The sequence below is a fragment of the Rhinolophus hipposideros genome, assembly GCF_964194185.1.
Source record: "Rhinolophus hipposideros genome assembly, chromosome: 7".
Lineage (NCBI taxonomy): Eukaryota > Metazoa > Chordata > Mammalia > Chiroptera > Rhinolophidae > Rhinolophus > Rhinolophus hipposideros.
In genome coordinates this window covers 6,443,432-6,464,639 of record NC_138053.1, presented here as the reverse complement: position 1 = coordinate 6,464,639, position 21,208 = coordinate 6,443,432, and the positions used below count along the sequence as shown (strand labels likewise).

Genomic DNA, 21,208 nt, shown 5'->3' with positions numbered 1-21,208 from the left:
TCGTGGGGCCCTCCAGCATTTAGGCATTGGAGAGCTAGGTGAATCACCTGGGGGGGGGTGATGTCCCAGAAGGCAAGTGAGAAACTGTTAAAGGAGAGTGATCACCTGAGCCAGGTCAAGTAGACGAGGCCGGAAAGAGGACTATGGCAGTGAGCAGCCCAGAGGTCACAGGCGGCCTGGTGAAGGGCCGTGTCCGTAGAGGTGGGGACCTGTGTGTGGCAGTGGGCTCAGGAAAGAATGAGAGAAGAGAAATGGAGCTCACCGGGACAGACGACCCTTTAAGGGCAGGAGAGAGATGGTACGGGAGCTGCAGGGTGAAATGGATCAGGAGAGGGTTTGGGAGGTGGGAATGGCAGCCTTGTAACTTGAGAGAGAGATGAGTGATGCAGCAGAGGGTGGGGAGAATGGTGAGAGGAGGAGCAGCCCCCCAAGGAACAGGAGGGGCTTGTACAAGAGTTCCTCTGCCAGCTCCTCCGAGGGGGGTGGAAAGGGTGATGGGGGCCTGCAGGTCCCAATGGGGAGAAAAGACTATTGGAGTCAGGGTCCTAGAGGGGAGGGCTAGACAGAGGGGCAGGGACAGTCAGAGAAGGATGCGTGACATGGCAGCATGGGGAGGCCACCACTGTTGAAGACCAAAAGGTTTAGATGTGGCTAGAGGGAGGAGAAGAGGTCGGGGCCAGAGGGCCAGGGACGTGGAAGGCTTATGTGCTTGCAGGTTGATCCCCAGGAAATAAGTGGGAGCAGTGTGGGTTTCCTAGGCCCTGGCCACCATGTGAGTTCAGTGCCAGCCACGGGCAAAGACCAGCTCCTCTTCCCCCAGGAGAACCAGATGCACAGGGGGTCAGGGTAAGCTCCCCAAGGAGCTGGGGCGTTCCAGTCTGCGGGCAGCACCACACGCGTAGGCAGCCATGAAATCACCACAGCCCACCTTTGCTGAGCCCACGGCATGCCGGGCCTGTGCCCTTCCCACAAGCCTGTGAGGTCAAGCCTGTCGTCATCCTCACTTTGCAGCTGAGCACACTGAGGCTGAAAGAGGCAAAAATCACATCATTAGCACTGGGCGAAAGCCATACCCAGGTCTCTGCTATTCTGGAGCCCGAGCAGGGCGTGGGCAGGCGGTGTTGGGCAGTGAGGGAGGAGGGCAGCAAAACAATGAGGCCAGAATTATAAAAGGCCTTGATCTAAACGCTGGTGACTCAAGCTTTATCTGGTAACGTTGGAAGTTTTTTTCAGTTGAAATGATAGGATCGGATTTGCTTTGTCCTACAATTACCATGGTAACCACACTTCCACCCACCATGGGTGGATTGTAGAAAGCAAAACTGGGGCAGTGAAGCCAGGCAGTGGGCTGCAGGACCCAGACATGGGTGGAGTTAGAACCTAGAGGTGGTAGCAGGGTGTGAGGAGGGAGGGAGCGCAGAAGGTTCCGGAAGGGTGATTGTGGTTCTGGTGCCCAAGGTTTGGTCTGCAGGCCTGTGAGACATCCAGGGCCAAATGTGCAGTGGCTGGACCTGAGCGGTGCTTAGAGCCGGCAGGATGGTGATGGGGCTGGCACGGTCAATGTGAAGGTGGCAGCTACGTCACCAGGAATGAATGTGGAGCTGGCAGAGGAGGGCCCAGGGCTACAGCGACCTCCAGGGGACCTTGAAGGAAAAGAGCCTGTAAGGAACAGAGGGAGATGAAGTAGAAGGAAAGGAGGTGGAGGAATGTGCGGATAGGAAAAACTGAGTCAGGCAGCTGTTTGCCAATCTCAGAAGAGAGAGCAGAGTCCTTCTGGGCAACAGCAGAGGATCAAAGAAATAAAGAACATGCTAGAACTGTTCTCAAATAGCGCTAGTGTAAAAAAAGCCTTGGAAGGTAGAGAATTCCGTTACTGGAAGCTGTTGAGTAGAGGTTGAGCCTACAAAGCACATGAGAGGCTGCTTCCCACAAGGAGCCCTGGAGGAAAGGAGGGAAGGGCTTTTCCAACTGAAGCTGCCTTGGGTTTGTGCATAATAATCCACCTGCCTGTGGAGAAAGGGAAGAGCCCAGGCCCTTCAGAACCTCCGCCCTCCCCTCCCATACCAGATCACTTCCCTCTGCTACCCAGCCCCGAGCTTCCTCACAGCTCCCCTTGGGTCTGGGAGCCAAAGGATAACCAGTTACAGGCCCAGCTGCCCTGCCCCAGCTTCCTCTCCTTTGGGTTCCCTCCGCCCCTGGGGTACAGCCCCCCCACCCCCCACCCCGCCAGCTTGAGGGAACTCTGAGCAGCCAGACACCCTCCACCTCCTTCCCACCCCAGAGCAAGGCCTCAGGCCCCAGAGACACAGCAGAGCTGCTGACTTCCTGTCTGACTCCAGCAAGTCAGGTTTGCCTGTCTGGGCCTCGGTTTCCCTACTTGTAAAATGGAAAAAGTCCCACACTAGGGCTACCCTGGGGCACACAGCCAATCAAGGAGAAGAATGAATGGCCTGTCAAGAGCAGGAGGTGGTGAGGTGGAGAGGCCGGCCAGGCTGGAGCGAGGAGGGCCTGGAAGGCCTGGCTTTGCAGCGTGGACTAGACCCTGCAGACCCGGCCTTGGCAAGCTCTTCCGCTGACGTCTCCGCAGCCGGAGCCCGAGCACCCCCGAGGGCCAGGGCTCACGTTCTTCGCCAGCCCCAGCTTTATCTAGGAAGTTCTCACATAGTCTACCCCATACACTCTAGTTTTAATTTAAGGAACTCCAGTGTATGTTAAATTATATTCTACTGAGGAAAATAGATCATTCTACCTAAATCACTTCATACTCCCAAGCATTGCCTAAGACCCCAGTTTGAGAAGCTCAACTGTTGGTGAAGGGACTGCCAAGCAAAGGGTTATGACCCTGTTTTCAGGGAGGGTACAAGCAGGGAAAGGCCCTACCCCCAAGTGGGACCGTACTTCTTGTCATTGTCCTTACTGGGGCCCCTACTAGGTCAGTCTCCTCTGTGGGGCCTCCTGTCATTCAGTGAGGTATGTGTGGAGTATGCTTCCTGGAAAAGAGGCCATGAGTGGGGTCTGGGTGCCAGCATGGTGTTGACCTCAGCAGAGGGCCTGGTGGGGGTGGGGGGCTGAACAGGAGCAGGAATAGGTCCTCTTGTGCCCCTTCAGAAACTGGTTCCACCACTTCTGAGCTGTGTGATCTTAGATAAGTTAACTGTCTGTAATCTTGAATAAGTTAACTTACTATCTGTGATCTCCGGGATAAATTAACTAATCGTCTCTGGGCCTTGAGGTTGCATGGAACAGGAATGCCCTCCATGGTGTGTCCCCCCTGGGTCCCCTCCCGTCCCCTCTTCCACCGCAGACGACCTCAGGGTCATTTCCCCACCCCAGTCACACACACACCTCTGGCCTCTCAGCCTTCCCCACCTTCTCTCCACCCTTCCAACTCTGTCATGTTCTTGAGAGCTCAAAATAAAACCGTCCTTTCTCAAGTTTCTAAAGATATCACGATTCCAGCGCCAGCCACATGTTTCTCCACTTAATTATCTCTGCTTTTCTTTGTTAATTAGGCTCCAGTAATGATCTCCCTTCTGCCTTCCCCAAGGAGCTGGCATCTGTGGGGCGGGGCTTGGAGCCCTTTGTGGGCAGACAGACGCCTGGCTGCCAGGCCCCGAGTTGGCCCACTGCCTCCTTTCTTCCAGGCAAGGCAGCACAGTGGGGGATGGAATGATGTGATGTTAGGAGGCTCCACCCTTCTCCTGGCCTGTGGGGGCTCAGCGGGATCATTGCCTCCCCATTCTGCCCCTGGGCTGGTTGGTGGTCCCCAGTCCTGCCAGGTGGGGGTGGAGGCCTCAAGGTTCCCAGTGGTTGTTAGACGGGCTCAGTAGGCCCCAGAAGGGAGCAGTGGGGGGCTTCTGACTCTTCTGCAACATTCCAGAAAACCTCACTGAAACTATTTCCCCAGCTGGGACCACACAAGTTGACAGGAACAACCAGTGCCTTTATTGGGGTGGGAATGAAATCAGCTTGAGGGGTCACTAGGCACTGCATGCGGAACAGAAGCTCTCCCTGGCTGATAAATGGGCCTTTGAGCCACAAAAGTGGAAGCCTAGGCGCCGGACACTAAGTAGGGCTCAGCACCTGTGGATTCCATCATCCCAACCTTCTGAAGAGGGGTCTGGTGACAGAAGAGGCCTCATGGTGGGGGTGGGGGACGTGGAGCTCCCAGGTGTGGGGACCAGGGCAGCAGGGGCCTCTTAAAGGCTTTAGGAGCTCAGGTGCACTGACCTGGTCCACGAACAGTTCCAGGTAGACTGGGGTCAGGCGCTGGGCTGGGTGCTGGGCTTTTGACCGACACCGATTTAGAAAAACCCTGCCTCGTGGCGCTTACGTTCTGGTGTGGATGCAGAGAATAAACAATGGGAAGAGTAAAGCAAGTTAGATGTGAGCACCAAGGAGCAGAAAAGCGGATGGGAGAGGTTGTGTTTATTTTCAGGGGGATACAATGTTAAATGGGGGTGTTCAGGAAAGGCCTTTGAGTAAAGGCCTGAAGGAAATGGTGGGGCACTGGGGGAACAAGAAAAGCACTGCAGGCATAGAGAACAACAGCTGCAAAGGCCCTGAGCTCCCAAGGCAGGGTGTTGGAGGACGGAGGTGGGGGACTTGGTAGGAGATGAAGTGGAAATGGGAGAGAAGGCAGCTTGTGTGGGGCTGGGTAAGAATGACGCCTTTTGTTCCCAGTGAGCTGGAGCTGCTTCTGAGCAGAAGAAAGAATCCAATTTAGGATTTAACAGGATTACTCTGGCTGCCGGATGAGGACAGACAGGGTGGTACGTAGCAGGGAGAAACAGGGAGAAACGGAAGGAGGTGAGGCCCAGTGGTAAGTCGTTGGCTCTGGGTGTGTTTTGTAGCTAAAGCCAACAGAACGTGCTGATGTGGCTATGAGAGGAGTCAGCCTCAGGGATTTCGGCTGAGCTGGAAGGACGGAGCTGCCTGTAGCTAAGATGAGGAGCATACAGGAGGAGTGGGCTACAAGGGCTGGAACGCCAGGCATTCCCTCTGGCATATTAAGTCTGGGGTGTCATTATATCTTGGGTTCCATGCACAAGTTGGGGGCTCAGGAGAGCTGTCCAGGCATGAGGTATAATTGTATATTGTTGAGAATCATTAGCATGTTGTTGGTATTTAAAGCCCTAAGGATGAGATCATCGGAAGTGAGTCAAGTCAGAGCCAGGGTCCTGGTGCCTTTGGGGAACGGGTGAGGCAGGAGGGAACCAGGAGTGGGCCGTGACCTGGAGCCAGTGTCATACCCCATTCTCCCTGGGGGAGCCTTCTCCCCTTATGGCCATGAAGAGCCCAGAGACTTGGCTGAGCATTTCGCAGGGACATGGGGGGTGGCCCTGAGCAGTGATGGCTGCTTAGCAGGACCAGTATTGGGCATAGAGAAAAATCACCCTTCGTAGGTAGAGGCTCCCCCCCGACACACACTCATGCAGGATTATAGATACCACACAAGGCAGGGCAGGGAAAGAAGGTCCTCTTGACACTCCATGACGTAGGGAGCCCTGAGTTTCCATTATCTGTCCCATGAAGCTGAATAGATTTCTCATGACCTCTTTGGTAGGGACCTGGAGAATGGCAGGCAGGACACATTACCTGGGTGAAACATGGGAAGAGTGGTATCGGCAGAGGGTCTTGTTTGGTGGAAGGAGGATGGACTTGCCCCGTGGACAACAGAAACTTCTTAAGTTTTAAGCAAGAGAATGACACAGTTAGTAGACGTTAGAAAGACCCACAGGCTTGCAGATCTGAGGATGGATTTTGGGAGACCAGGTGAGAAGTTCTTGCCTCAGAGAGAGGAGAGGTGACGAGGCCTAACTCATCCTTGGGCTGGACCTGGGGGAAGTTTCTCTAGGAAAGGGGTCCATCCATCTGGATTTGTGGATGGAGGCAAAGGGACGCAAGGAGTTTGTATTAATTTCCTGTGACTGCTGTAACGAATTACCATAACGTAGTGGCTTAAAGCGACAGAGTTATTCCCTTACAGCTGTAGAGGTAAGAAGTCTGAAATGCATCTTATAGGATTAAAGTCAGGGCGTCAGCTGGGCAGGTTCCTTCCATAGGCTCCAAGGGGGAATCGCTTTCTTGTCTTTTCCAGCTTCTAGAGGCCACTTTAATTCCTCAGTTCATGGCCTGTCCTCCATCTTCAAAGCGTATCACTCCAGTCTCTACTTCTGTTTTCCCATCTCTTGCTTTTGACCTTGCTTCCTTTAAAGGACTCTTGCGATTATATTTGTGGCCCACTTGAATCATTCAGGATAATCTCCCCATCCCAAGATCCTTAACTTAATCACAACCCAAAGTCCCTTCTGCCACAGGCCCTGGGAATCAGGATGTGAACAGCTTTGGGGCCATTGCTCGGCCTACCAAGGGTTGTAGGCAGCCTCAGTTTCTCTCTTGAGCACCCACATAGGAGAGTGGGGCCAGGCACCCATCACCCATGAGAAGCCGAGGGAGGAGGGACGGGTTGGAAGGCTGTTTGGGGATGTGTGGAATCCACGGTGCTCAAGGAGGCAGTTGGAAACATGGGTTTGGGGGTTGTGGGTGCAGAAAGAGTGAGAAGGGGCTGCAGCATGACCAGGGTGGGAGGAAGATTGCTCTTCCCTCGCCCACGTGTGGAAACAAGGTCCTAACAGGCAGTCAGCATGATTATAAGCCTGGGTTTTGGACACTTCCCCCTGTGCGCACAGCCAGGACAGAGAAGCTATACTGCGAGGTGGTTAGGAGTCGGGGGTAAATCCTGGCTCCCCCACTCACTCACTGTGTGACCTGGGATAGGTCGCTTCTTCTCTTCACAATACTCTTATAACACTTATGAAACTTAGTGAAACTTAGTGAAACTTATGAAACTCCCTCTCATCTAATACACAGTCTATATTCAAATTCCCCCAAATGTCTTTTATGGTTGTTTTCTCCCATGAACTAATCATTGTTCACAGGTTGATTTTTTTAAATGGTTCTATTGCATATAGCGTTTTCCTGAACAAAAATCGTTTCATTTGCTTGTGTTTTACTTTTCTGACCAAGGTATGCTGTTGTAGCAAGTCTGGGACTTGATTTTGTCGTGTAACCTTCTGTAACATAACGTGGAAATGTGTAGCTATAGCTCGTTTGTTTTCACTGGTCCGTCATATTCCACCCAGTGACTGTCCCACCATAGTTTAATCTACACTGTCCTCAGCCACTCGGGTTGTTCCATGACCTTGCTTGTCGCGCCCTTGAACGTGTTTCTCTTCGCATGTATACAAGTTTCTCTTGGATACATGAGATCACGGCCTCGGCAAGGGCCTCCACCCCACTGCAGCATAGCCATCCCCTCTCTTGAGCCTCAGTTTCTCCATCTGTAAAACAGATGACGGAATTCCTGCTGCACCAACGTGCAGGCCCAAGAAGGGGCTACAAGGTGAAACCAAGCGCACCTTCTTATTCTGGCAAAGGTCTGGTGCCAGGAAAGGGAGGTATTGTACGAGCTGCAGGCCTGAGAGAGGGACGTGGTCCTTCTGGTGTCTCCCACCCTCACCCCCACCCCGGCTCCCTGCCAGAGGCAGCTGTGGCACCAGGGTGGAGCATTCCAGATACCCACCCACCCTCTGTCCCTGGAGGGCCAGGCCTGCCCAGACCTCCGTCATGCCTGGATCGCCCAGCCCAGGCCCGGCAGAGAGGGGAAAGGAGGGATATTTATTCCCCTCTCTGGACAGATGTGTCTCCCCCTGCGAAGCCCTTCGGTCACTGCTGGCTGCATCTGAGCCTGTGCTTGTGGTCACCGTCAGCCTACAGTCCTCAGTCTGAGCTGCAGCCTCAGACTCGGCAGAGAAAGGCCAGGCTGTTCAGGGCTTTTGTACTTTGCCCCAGAGAGGGCTGTGGGGCCACCCCAGGCATCACCCCGAGCTGAGTGGCTTAAAATTGTGTGCCCAGCATGGCTGTGATTTAATAAGCTTGGTTGCTTTCTTTCCCTAGGCAGAATTCAGTTAATCCCAGGCTAACAGCAGATTAGAAGGGACAAGATGAGAGCTACTGGGGCAGACAGTAGTGAGACACAGGAGACCGGGAAACGCATGAGCATGAAGTGGCTGGAGAAAGGTGGCAGGATGGGGCAGGGACTGTGGGGTGCAGGTCACGGCTGCAGGGGCAGGCTCAGCAGCATTCTCTGGATGGCACGGGGGCGCAGATCATGAGGGTGACCTCCCCAGACCCCCTTGTGTGCTTAATAAGACCAGGGCGTTTTAGAAAACGTTCTACCCAAAATGAGTAAAACAAACTCAGAGAGAATACATTTCCTTTCTCTGCAAGAGTCTCATGTAAAATTTAAGTTTCCGAGACTACAGGGTAATCGAGGCATTGATCTCGTGCTGACATCAACATCTTGACTTTGACGGCATGAGACCGTAACCTTTTTTATGTGTGATATGATTGGATCCTCCCAACAGGCCAGGATGCCCATTTGAAGGATGTAGAAACTAAAGTCCGGTGAGACTGAGTGATTTCAAGCGTCGCACAGCATTAGGGTACAGTCAAGATTGCCTTGCAGTCTGCTGGGCCAGCGACCTTCCCTGTCACTGCGCCTGGGGACCCCCTTCCTCCCCACTGTATACAGGCATTCAAGCAGGTACCTTAAGGACACACACACACACCACACTGAGCCCTTGCTATGACGTTTCCAAATGGGGAATGTTCTGAAGTGTTCTCAGCTACTGGTGACTTTTACAGTCACCCTGGGTACAGGGAGCTCAGGAAGATCCCCCCAGGATAGGTTTGCTGACTCAGGGTTCAGAACAGTAATAAGTGGCCTTCAGACCAGGGAGTGTAGCTCCCCTCCCTCGCCCACTCTTCGCCCCCGGGGTCACCAGGGTGCTGGGGCAAGCTTCATCGGCCACGGACAGTGGTCACCATTCACGTCAGGGGAGTGGAGACCAGCTCTGTCCTGCGCACCTCCGAGCCACGTCACGAGTGTTCAGATTGGCACGTTGCCCTCTCCCCTGCATGGAGCTGGGCAAGATGGGGGCGGGAACAGAGACATGCGGGAGCTCTTTCACCTCTGCTTCGGGTTCCCTCCCAAAAAGTGGGTCAGTCCCTTGGCCACACAGCCCAAGGAGCTGCCTCCTGTTTCTTCTGAGTACCCAGAGGGTCATGGGGCACGCTCCCCTCAAGCCCCCACCAGAACCTACCCAGTCCAATTCAGTCAGCTGATCCTTTAAGAAAAATGGAACTTCTTCCTCCAAATTCAATAAAAACAGAGGGGTGGGGAAAAGCTAAGAGCATCCTCTCTGAGGCCTAACACTGAGCCAGGAGAACCCAGTGATGACAAGTGTTGTGGGCCTGGCAGGCTTCACGTCGCACGTGCTTGGTACACAGCAGCCACGGTGGTTATTCTCGGTACTACCGGAGGGTTCAGGACACGTCTCCCTGAGACAGCCCTGGTCCCACTCTCCTGACATTTAACTGAGCCCGCCATTTCCAGTGTACTGCTTAGGACCCTAATGACCTCCTGTAGGCTACCTCATGGTGTCATTTCTCCCTGTCAGCTGCAGCCTGATTTGAGGGTGCTCTGCCCGTCAGACCAGGCAGGACTTGGAAGGAGAGGGGAAAGTTTTCACATCTTTTAACGTGTTGAGCGCCCACAGGAGGCCTGGAGCCCCTGTGCAGATGCGGCCACACAGCCATTACCTCCTCGGAAATCCTCCCGGACCCCCTCTGGGTTGGGTCCCCCACGTGCTCCCATGGCCCTGCACTGGCAGTGTTCAAACCCAGCCTGTCCCCAAGCATTCCTCACCATCCCCTGCCTCTAGCTAGGGCTGTTTCTGTGCTCTGTTAAACGCCCAGGAACAGGCCCACGTCCAAGTGAGACCGTGCTTTTGAAATACCTGTTCAGGGGACACATGAGCAGCGAGCAGGAACACTGAGACGTGACGTCACATGACCCACAAGCCCAGGTTTCTGACTCCAAGCTCTGAGCTCTTTGGGGGCCTGGCTTCACCTCTCCCAAGGCGAGGCCGCCTCGTCTTGGCCTCTCCCCACCCACACAGCAACAGGAGCCTCGAGGGGCGGGGGGGGGGGGTGCATGAGGCGTGTGCACTCTCAGACACACCGAGTGCACAGAGACGGCCGTGTCCGGCAGCCTGCGTTGGGCTTGTCTCCCAGTGCTGTCCACTTTTAATCCAGCAGGCTTTGTCGAGACCCAGCTGTAAGTGCAGCCCTGTCCTGGGCCCAAGAGGGGACGAGATGTGGAACTGTGAGCTGAGAAAGCAAGAGATTTAGAGGAAACACCTTAAAGATCGACTCTTCTTTTTACAGATGAGGGAACAGAGACTTTAGGAAACCCAGGGTTCATAGTAGAGTGAAAAAACGGAGTCAGACAGCGTGTTCCTGGTATTTAGCACCGATGTGACCTCGGGCACGTTTCCTAAGCTCTCCGAGCCTCTGTGTCCTTGGCTGTGGTGAGAGGGGGCCATGATCGTGTCTGGGAGAGCTGCCAGCATCTGGCACCCACTGGTGTGAATCCAGGCCCTCCTTTCCATGTCCTGTGTAGTGTGCCAGTGCCTGTGCAGAATCCTGGCCACCACAGGAATTCCTAGGGGCAAGAGGATAGGTAGAAACTGCTGCCTCCCTGTAGGCTGAAGGTGGCCCTGGGCCCAGAATTCTGTCACAGTAGTCTGCCTGGGACCTGGAGAAGAGTCAGGTCAATTCTTGCCATATATCGGGTCCTAAAAACCACCTGGAGGGGCCGTGTGTAGGAAGGAGGGTCCCAGGGGGGCTGAGTTTGGGGTCTTGGTGTGGCTGAGAAGGGCTATCACTTGCCAATATGGGGACACAAGAGGAAGCTGTTGGTTGGGATGCTTGATGTTTGCAGTGTCTCAGGTTGGTCATGGTTGAAGAAAGATGCAGGATCTCCGAGGCATGGCAGCTCTAGATTCCAGAGTCAGGACTGTGGCCATGAAAGGGACCGGACAAGGGACAGCAGGAATTGGGCGGCGCAGGGCAGGGGGTGAAAGACTGCTGGGGGGAAGGGCATCAGGCAGTGCCGAAAGCTCTCTGACCTGAGGGGCAGGCCCCAGACGGCACGGGCTACCCCCAGGCAGTAGGTTCATGGGAAGGGCTGCCCACCCCCCCAGCCGGGGTGTGGTGTGCAGGCAGGAACAGCAGACACAGAGGCACAGAGCCTCTGCCTGGGAGGCGCCTCCTAAATGGAGCTGAGCTGTGTGCCATTTTCCAGATAAAACCAGGAGTTGTTTTTCTCCACAAATCCATTCTGTCTGTTCTGCCCGTTATCTCCCAGGCCCTGGCTCGCTGCCTGTGTCCAGCTCCACCCCCGTCTTAGTGTGGTTACTGTGTGGTGTGCAAAGTGCCCTTCTGGAACTCCAGCTCCGTCCCTGACCGGCCACAAGCATGGCTGGTCTGGCCAGCACCCGCTGTGTCCCATTCCTCCCACATCCCCCAGCCCAGCCCCGGCCCTGTCTCTGGGGCTCCCCTGATCCCAGCTACCATAGACTGAGCAGAGGAGTGAAGGCAGCACAGGGTCCAAGCAACAGTGCCCACTAAGGGCCGCCCTGGGCAATGGGCAGCGCCCACACTCAAGGTGCTCTGACTCCCCGCCACAGGCCTGTGGCTCTTGGTCTGCAAGGCAGCCAGGGTGGGTGCCTGCTCGCCCAGCTGGATCGTACCAGTGCCCACAGCTGGGCCTCCCCTCACACTGCCCTGTGCTTCAGCTGCATCCAGCATGCTGTGACCTTCCACCATGTGCTGCTGCGCGTGGGCCGGTCCTTCTGCCTGAGTGTCTTTTCGCAGCCCCACTCCATCCATCACACACTTGTGCCTGCCATCTGAGAGACCACTTAGGTACCCTGCTTTCCCAGGGAGCCTCCCTAGACTTACACAGATGGGGTGAGCACCCAGATTCCTGCCCACGTCTCCCTGGACGTGTCTCCTGTTACACTTGACTGTGTGCCACCCCCTCTAGTTTGTGAGTTCCTTGGGGGAGGGGCTCTGCCTCCCTCTCCTGGGGTGCTCCATGCCTGACACCGGGCATGTGCTGGGGGAGCTGTTCAGAGAATTTGGGATGGATGGATGGATATGCACACAGACAGCTGCGGCCAGAAACCGGCTGCAGGGGTGTGGGGAGGCCCTGGAGAGAGTGCTCCAGCAGGTGAGGCGCAGGAACGTCGCAGGTCCAGTGGCCGAGCTGGTGCCTACCCTCATGCCCCCTTGTGTTCCTCTTACAGATGAAGATGACGCCAACAGACTTGGGGAGAAGGTCATCCTGCGGGAGCAGGTGAAGGAGCTCTTCAATGAGAAATACGGTCAGTGCCCTGGGGGAGGGTCTGTGGGGCCAGCCTTCCTAGGTGGCCCATCCTTCCTCTGCAGCCAGCCTAGCCTCTGGCTGCCCCCAGCTGGCCTGCCACTCCCTGGAGACAAAGTTCTGCCTGTGACTAAAAGAGCCCCAATCTGGTGCACGAGGCAGCGGGGCAGCGTTGGCGGTCAGCGTTTCTGTTCCTTTAGGGCTGGGTTGCACGGCAGAAACCATGGCCCATGGCCAAGAGCTTGTTCATGCAGATACCCTTCTGCCCACAGGCACTTAGCCTTGAGGACTCTAGGGGAAGGAGTCTGCTCCCACTGTCAGAGAGCTCAGAGTCTACGGAAGGAGATGGACGTGGAATAGACGAGAGCCAGGAGATGCTAGGCCCTGTGCTGAAGGCATCCAGGGTGCCAGGGCAGAACCCAGGGTGGGACGGTTAACAATACAGTTACAAACGATACAGTACTTTCTAGATTAATGAGGACTGGGCTGTACAGCTGTGCTACGTACATTTTATTTGTGATGAACTTAATATTATGATCTCCATTTTGCATTGTAGCACAGGAGACATAATAGTAAAATTTTTAAAAGAAAAATTTCAGAGAGTGAGAAAGGAAAAGGAGAAAATGCAGTCATGTGACCAAGAGCGCTGAGGGGTAGGAGGTGGGGTGCTAGGCCTCTGGCTCGATGAACAGGAAAGCCCCTTGAAGAAGGGACATTTTAGCTGAGACTTTAATATCAAGAGAGGACAAATGTTCGAGGGAAAGCTTGCCGGGCAGAGGGAGCAGCTGCATGACGGGGGGACCAGCTAGAAGCCCAGAGGGCCCAGAGCTAGCAAGCAAGTGGGGGAGAGGAGGGCAGGCCTGACGTGACTTAGGGTTTCATTTTGAGAGTAATGGAAAGGCTCTGTGGTTTGTGCTGTTGTCTTTTTCACTTTTTATTTTGGAACCAATTTTCAAACACACAAAAACAGAAGGAATGACATAATGGCCCACCATATACCCCAAAGCCAGCTTCTGTGATTACCACACTTTGCCAATCTTATTTTATCTATTTCCACAGACTCACTTTGAGATTTCTAGTACTTTAAAACAAATTCAAAACATCATGTTATTTTATCCATAAATACAGAAGTACTTAACTTTTCTAATACATAAGTGGTGGATCTGAAGCAGACATCAAGTCCTCATTTGTCATTTTTAGGTGTGCACATTTAACACATTGTTGAACCAGGCACACATGTGCTGGTATTTATTTCGTTATGAGCATTGGGTATTAGATTTTTAGTTTTGCTAATTGGATTTTTTAAAATGGTGTGTGTGTTGACTTTTAAACTCTCTTAGGGGTGTGGTGGCTTCTGAGTTGGGCCATGCCAGGTTCCAGCCCTTTCCCAGAGGGCTTGGTCTTTCACAGGGGATATCCTGCCCTTGCCTTGACCCCCTGTGCCTTCCAGGTGAGGCCCTGGGCCTGAACCGGCCTGTGCTGGTCCCATACAAACTGATCCGAGACAGCCCAGATGCCGTTGAGGTCACAGGCCTGCCCGATGACATCCCTTTCCGGAACCCCAACACATATGACATCCACCGGCTGGAGAAGATCCTGAAGGCCCGAGAGCACGTCCGAATGGTCATCATCAACCAGCTCCAGTGAGTGCCCCCAGCATCCGGACAGGATGGCAGAGTAGGGAAAAGTGCTGCATGGATTCTGGAGGGGAATTGCCAAGGAGTCCCAGCCAGGAGTTGAGGGGAGGAGGGGGAGCGGAGGGAGAGAGAGACTCAGAGAGAGAGAGGGAGGCTTATGATGCACTTGCACAGAATCCAAGAGACTTGATAATTTAATACTCTCATCTTAAACATGAAGAAACTGATACCCAGAGCAAGGACAGGGACAGCCTAAGTCACAGTGGGTCAGCTTGGCTCCAGACCGGTACTTACTCTATCCAGGGTGCTATTACAGAATACCACAGACTGGGTGGCTTAAACAACAGAAATGTATTTCTTATTATAGTTCTGGAAACTGAGAATGCACTGGCAGATTCGGAGTCTGGTGAGGGCCCCACTTCCTGGCCATCTTCTCGCTGTGTCCTCACATGGCGGAGGGGACAGAGGAGCTCTCTGGGGCCTCTTTTAATAAGGGCACTAATCCCATCCATGAGGGCTCCACCCTCATGACCTGATCACCTCTCAAAGGACCCACCTCCTAATACCATCATATTGAGGGTTAGGTTTCAACATAGGAATTTGGGGAGAGCCAAAACACTCAGCCTATAGCACCAGGTGTCCTGATTACAACCCCTTTCTACTGAAACACATAGTCTCAACATTCATGGGTGTTTGTTTATTTTTAAAATTTTAATTAAGTTTGATTTTCTGACTATCATTAATTTCTACCCATTTTAATATATTTATTATAGAAAATAACATTCATTCAGTACTCATTATCCAGAGATAACCACTGTTCCTATTTTACCATATATCCTTATAGTCTATTTATTTTATTTTATTTTTATTGGGGAATATTGGGGAACAATGTGTTTTTCTAGGACTCATCAGCTCGAAGTCAAGTCGTTGTTTTCAATCTAGTTGTGGAGGGCACAGCTCCCTGGCCCATGTGGGAATCAAACCGGCGACTTGGGTCTTATGAGCACTGCGCTCCAACCAACTGAGCCAACCGGCTCCCCCCTTATAGTCTTTTTATAAAAATAAAATAAAATAGTTTATTTGAATGTTTTCAGATTTAAAAACAATATACACAGCAAACTAGGGAAATCCAAAAAAGTAGAAAAAAAGATAACCCATAACTCTTCTGCAGAGTTAACGCTTTGGTGTGTTTCTTCCATATTTTTCCTCTACACATATTTTCTTTTCAATTTTATATTAGATGTTTTAAAATTAAAATAATATTTGCATGTGTCCAAAAAAAACCCAAATTACCGGTATTCAGAAAAGTCTCAAATGAAAAGTAGAGGTTTTCTCCTCTCCCACCTACAGTCCACTGCCTGAAGTAACTACTAGAACATACAGGAAACCATAGAAGAAAATGCCACGCCGCCCTCCAGGTGGACCTCCCGGAGAGAATCACCAAGGACATTCTGGGGCCTTCCTTCCATGTTTCCACTTTTTTTTTCCCTTCTTTTAAAAGTTTATTTTAAGTGTGTTTTTCCAGCACTCATCAGCTCCAAGTCAAGTAGTTGTTTCAATCTAGTTGTGGAGGGCACAGCTCACAGTGGCCCATGTGGGGATCGAACCGGCAACTTTGGTGTTATGAGCACCGCGCTCTGACCAACTGAGCAACCAGCCACCCCGCCACGTTTCCACTTTTCTTGTAATGCCTCTTAGATATGCTTTGGGGGGAAATGAAACTGAGCTCATATAATATTTATTAGTAGACAGTAAATAAAACTTGATGTCTCCTGTCTGGCTGTGTTGAATGCACTTGAGTGTTACCACATGTCCGTGACAATTCCCTTTAATGACTGTACACATGGACCATATTGTCCTCTACTGATGGACATTTGGGTCGAGTCTAATTTTGTGGGTAGGTCATATAAATAATGCGGCAAGTAAAATAATCTGTAACATTAAAAGATGTAAAAACGAATATTGTGATGACTATCCGTTTGTATGAATCTAGGCACATATTTCTGATCACTTGGTCAGACAATACCCTCGCTTTGTAGCCGAGGAAACCAGACCCCAAGGGGCGGTTTGCCTGGCACGGCACTGCCTGCTCTGTGGGGGTGCGGACCATTTTCACCCCTTCAGCACTCCAGCAGCAGCAGCATCTCACCTCTTGAGAGACGTCACCCATATTCAGGGAGCAGGTGAGAAGGAGAAGAGAAAACCTCATTTTCTAACTGGTACCTCATTTCTTTCTTTTTCAGACCTTTTGCAGAAATCTGCAATGACACCAAGGTACCAGGTAAATCAGAGGCTGAAGAAGCCACCCTTCTACCTCTCAGGGACCAGTCTGTGGTGACCACCGAGAGAAAAACGTATGCTCCCTCCACCAAGTACCTCTCCGGGGAGCTGCAGATCTCCCTCTGCAGGGCCAGTATTCCCAGAGGCCCCAGGAAGCCTGCAGGTGCCCTTCGGAGGGGGGGCCCTGCCACAGTATGGCTGATGGTGTCAGATCAGCTAGAGGGAGAGGACGAGAGGCAGGCTGGAGACAGGAGGAAGGGACATCAGGTAGGATCATGGAAGCCACCTGGGGAGCGAAGGGGTGACATGTGACTGGCAGGTGTAAGGCAGGCAAGTGCTGCCTGAGACTGGCTGGACCCTCTTGATTCTGCCTGCGTTTGCAGGGCACACCCCTACACCAGCACTGCACTTTAGAACCTTTTGGTTCGCAGACACCTGGGACGTTGTCTGGTACAATGGTTCTGATTGAGAAAACGTGCGAAGGAACGTGAGAGGCTGGACTCCTGGGTGATTGGGAGGTGCAGCCTCATTGCACATCTGGGAAACGGAGGCCCAGAGAGGGAAAGGGACGTGCCACATAGTGAGTTGGTGGCCGCCTAGAACCCTGTGTCCAGACCATCTATCTGAACCCCAGGCCACTGTGGGCTGCAGGCCCCAGTATGGCTGCCCAGTGGGGACAGTGATGGGATTTAGCAAGGCCTCCCCACCCCAGTCGAAACCTAAGGTCCCAACTCCACTTGGGTCCTGGTTCATTTGGAGCTCCACTGCCTGGGGTGGCACAGCCAACCAGAGGCCACGTCTTTCTGTCACATGCCAAGCAAGGCACCAGGCACCTGGGGTAGGGAGGTGAGCAGGTTTGGGAGCTACTCCCAGGTCAAAGGCAGAGACGGGGAAGGCCTCAGGGAGGAGGAGAGTCTGGGACAAATTATCAGAGGGCAGATGCCATCACCTACATCTACTACTCCCACACCAGGGCCATCTTTAGGCTCCTATGGTGACCCCAGCTGGCCACAGCCCTGGGCCAACACCTCCAACTTTTTCATGTGGAGGTGAAAACGGTCTCCTAGGTTCCTGCGAACTGAAAGAGTGTAAAAGCCCAGGTCTTGTATAAATATGTGCCCTGCAAATACAGATGGAATCCAGACGGTCCGGCAAGCTGATGCCTCCCACAGAATTCCCTCCTCCCCACCTCATAGCCAGGCTCCCCCTGCCTCCAAGCCTTTTATTTCCCGGGGTCTCTATTTCTACCACAACACAGCCCCCAGGCTCTGGTTTTTTCTTCACCAGTTAGACAAACATCTGCCCCCTGAACCCAGGCTGCTCTCACACTGTGTCATTAAGACCCCTCTGGTGGGCTGTGTTAGGTTTCTACTCAGTAACCTGTCCACTCAGTCAAGCCTCAAACCCCACTTAGGTAGCACCCAGTTACAAATCTTTTTTATACGTCTCACATATTCACATCAATTTAATTCAGCAGCAACAAACACCTGTTGAGTCCTGCTCTGCGCTGGGCTTGGCCCTGAGTTCTTTCACCACGATTTCCTTTGAGTCTCACATCGCACTGTTACCCCTTTTGGCTCAGAGGGGTTAATCGATTTCCCAAGGTCACACAGCTAGTAAGTAGCCACAGTGGAATTCGAACTTGGGAGTTCTGACTCTAAACTGGAGGGGTTTTTCCCTCCACTGGGACACTCCCTGTCCACTCATTGTACCTGTGAACTGTCATCTGTCACAGCATTATCAGGGCCATCACACATGTGCAATAACAGTAGCAATATCGATACCAGGTCTCAGTTTCTGAGCATTTACTGGGGGCCAGGCATGTTATCGCATGGGACCCTCCCAGCAACCCTGCAGGATCTTATGCACGTTCTACTCACAAGGAAATGAAGGTGCACGGACATTGAGTGACTCTCCCCAAGGCCCAAGTCTGTGCTGCCCTGGAAGCCAGGCTCTGCACCCTGGGATGCAGGGCCCCAGAGGGAGCTCTGGGGTTCTGGGGAGGCTAGGACCCTCTGGCCAGAAGGTCTGGGGAGGCCTGCCTGCGGGGTGAGGAGATAGTATTAGCAAGACAGGCAGGTGAGCAGGAGCAGGAGCAGGAGGGAAGCAAATGGGCTGTGGGGCCACTTAGGGAAGGAGGCTGCAGAGATGGGCCTCAGTGGGTAGGTCGGAAACCTTGAGTGCTGAGAAGAAACGTAAAACCTGAAAACAAAGGCCTCCTCCAGGGCCGCCAGGGGGGCTGAGACAGTGGCCTTGACATCCAGTGGCAGCAGCTTTTTCTCCCAGCAGCCAAAGACAGCAGCGTCCCCAAGCGCAAGAGGAAGCGGGTCTCCGAAGGGAACTCTGTCTCCTCTTCCTCCTCGTCTTCCTCTTCCTCGTCCTCCAACCCGGAGTCTGTGGCACCCACCAACCAGATCTCACTCGTGGTAAAGTTGCAGAGATCTGGACCCGACCACTCTTCTCTCTGGCCTTCTCCCTGCACTCGGGCAGGACCCTCTACTGGGGGGCGTGGGTTTGGGGTGTGGGGAGGCACTGGGCTCTGAGTGGGCTCCGCAGCCTCGGGGTCACAGACACATCTGCCTGGTCTCCCCACGAGACAGTCCGCCCCTTTCATCAAGGGTTCACAGTTGTAGGGGCAGGAAGTCACATCCCCACTGGGCAGGTGGGCAGGCTGAGACGGGGAGAGGCAGGGAGCTGCCCCTGCCCTCGGCAGTGCCAGAGCAGGACCCTAAGCAGAGTCCAGGTTCTGGGACAGGGACAGTCAGATGCTAGGCTGATCTCTGTGCTCCCCTCATTTGCTCCCAGCCCCACCACAGCCCTAGGAGGTATGCGTGTTACCCGAATTGCGTAGACGAGGAAAAGGAGCGTCAGAGACTGGCTGACTGCTTCCTCGCTGCGGTCAGTGGTAGATGAAGAACCCACCTGCAAATCCTGCCTGTTCTGCCATGTGGCTGGGTTTGGTTCTCTCTCAAGAGGAAAGCCTTATTGGGGGCATACACATGAAAGTTCTTTCTGATTTCAAAATATTAGCTTTGAAATCCTGAGTCTAAATGGGGACATTGTTGGAACACATTTGGAAAAGATTTTAGGATTTTTTTTTTTACGTGTACTTGACATACAACATTCTATTAGTTTCAGATGTACAGCATCATGATTCAGTATCTGTATATATTGTGAAATGATCATAATAAGTGTAGTTCACATCCGCCACCATACATAGTTACAGAATTTTTTTTTTCTTGTGGATTTTAGGATTTCTTTATCCTTTGACCATGTTCCCCTTCAACACCTTCCCGGAAAATCCCCGAGTTCAGTCGGCCCTTTTTCCCTGCCTGGGTGTATGAGTGCACACAGAGGGTCACTAGCTCCTCCCTCCCACCCCACCCCACCCCAAGACATGACAGCTTCTGTGGAGCATGAGGCCTGGAAGGGCCGAGTTGCTCGGGTAACCACCTGTTTCGAGCCAATCCCCACTTCCCTCTGGCCTTCATGTCTGGTTCACATGGTTAGCCCCTGGGATATGTGTGGGAACAGGTCAGAAGGCTCTGGCCCAGGCTCCATGGCCACTGGTGAAGTGTGTGACCTTGGACAGGTCACATCCCTTGGCCTTCAGCAGCCTAAAGATAAATAGCATCTGAGGAAGCCCTTCAGAAAGCAAAGCTAAGAGTTCTAGTGTGCTTTCCATGTCACCTAGAGTCCTAACCCGGACCATTTGTCCCCCTCTCTCTAGCAATGGCCAATGTACATGGTGGACTATGCCGGCCTGAACGTACAGCTGCCGGGACCTCTGAATTACTAGACCTCAGTGCTGAATCCGAACCTCACTCAGAAAGACTAAAGGAAATGTAATTTATGTACAAAGTGTATATTCGAATATGTATCAATGCCTTTTAGTTTTTCCAATGATTTTTACACTATATTCCTGCCACCAAGGCCTTTTTAAATAAGTAAAAAAAAAAAAAAAAAAAAAAAGCATTGCTTTTTCTCTTAACTGTTGAGTGTTCTCTTTTGGAATTGCGGCCGCAGCCATCCCTGGGACGAGGTCAGGAAACCCAGCTCAGCTGGCCTGCCAACGCCTTCTGTCCTTGCCATAGCAGAAGCGGTGTTTCTGACCAGTAGGCCCTGGGCTCTGAGTACGAACTCCACTCATTTCTCTGGTGCTGGGCCCATGTGACCTCAGGATGATGTGCCGTGGAAGGCCAAGTACCAGACTGGTCCCTTGGCCTCAGGGAGCACATGGTAGGAGCCTATCTTAGCCCCAATAACTCAGGTGAGGTCAAACATCTCAAGCATGATCAAGTGTGAGATCTCCATGGCTGGAGGGAAAGCATCTTGGAGAAGGGGCTTTGCATTAGGCCTGGAGGGTGGGGTAGATTTTAATAAAGCTCAGGACATTTGAGCAGCAGAGGGATGGGTCACAACTGTGTCTCACAAAGACCACTTTGGTGGCAAGTGGAAAGGTAGAAGGAGGGTTAAGACTGGAGGCAGAAACACAAGTCAAAAGGGCCTGGTCATCATCCGCAGACACACTGGCTGCTCCTTCACTCCCAGGGGGGAAGATAGGCATGTGGGCCTAGTGTCCCGATGGGGAAGGACAGGGTGTCCTGGGAGCACAAGGCAGAACCTCACCTCGTGCAGAATCAGGGAACAATCCCTGAAGCTGAGACCTGAAGAGCGTATTAGAAGTTGGTGGGACAAAGTGGGGAAGGGTGGGCAGACAGTGTACTAGGAGAGACCTACATGCAAAGGCAAGGAGCTTTGAGAACGAGAAGGCGCGTTGCTGGAGCAGAGGGCCTTAGGAGAATGGTTGGAGGTGAGATGGAGAGATAGGTGGGGGTGGTCAGCAGGCAGTGAAAGTGGTATTATACTAAAGGGGTGAGTGGGGACCGCAATGCTGCCTGGGTTCTGCTGAGCCAGCCGTTTACTCTGGGACCACAGAGTTTTTCTCACAGGCGTGTGTGTGTGTGTGTGTGTGTGTGTGTGTGTCTGGAGAGCT

At 52.9% G+C, this 21,208-nt stretch overlaps 1 protein-coding gene across 10 annotated transcripts in view; it reads left to right on the top strand.

Moving 5' to 3' along the window:
• GTF2IRD1 (GTF2I repeat domain containing 1) overlaps window positions 1-20,201 on the top strand; it is a 100,361-nt gene extending 80,160 nt beyond the window's left edge. For 2 of the 10 annotated variants that reach the window (XM_081053349.1, XM_081053344.1), the window contains 4 exons: window positions 12,219-12,296; window positions 13,746-13,938; window positions 16,176-16,213; window positions 18,502-18,893. In XM_081053349.1, the coding sequence (XP_080909475.1) occupies window positions 12,219-12,296; window positions 13,746-13,938; window positions 16,176-16,213; window positions 18,502-18,755 (563 nt within the window). In that variant the 3' untranslated portion in view covers window positions 18,756-18,893. Of the gene's footprint in view, window positions 1-12,218; window positions 12,297-13,745; window positions 13,939-16,175; window positions 16,666-18,498; window positions 18,894-19,942 lie in introns of those variants that run through there. The other 8 variants (XM_081053348.1, XM_081053343.1, XM_081053345.1 and 5 more) reach the window with 6 other exon arrangements.
• Window positions 20,202-21,208: the final 1,007 nt, after the last annotated feature.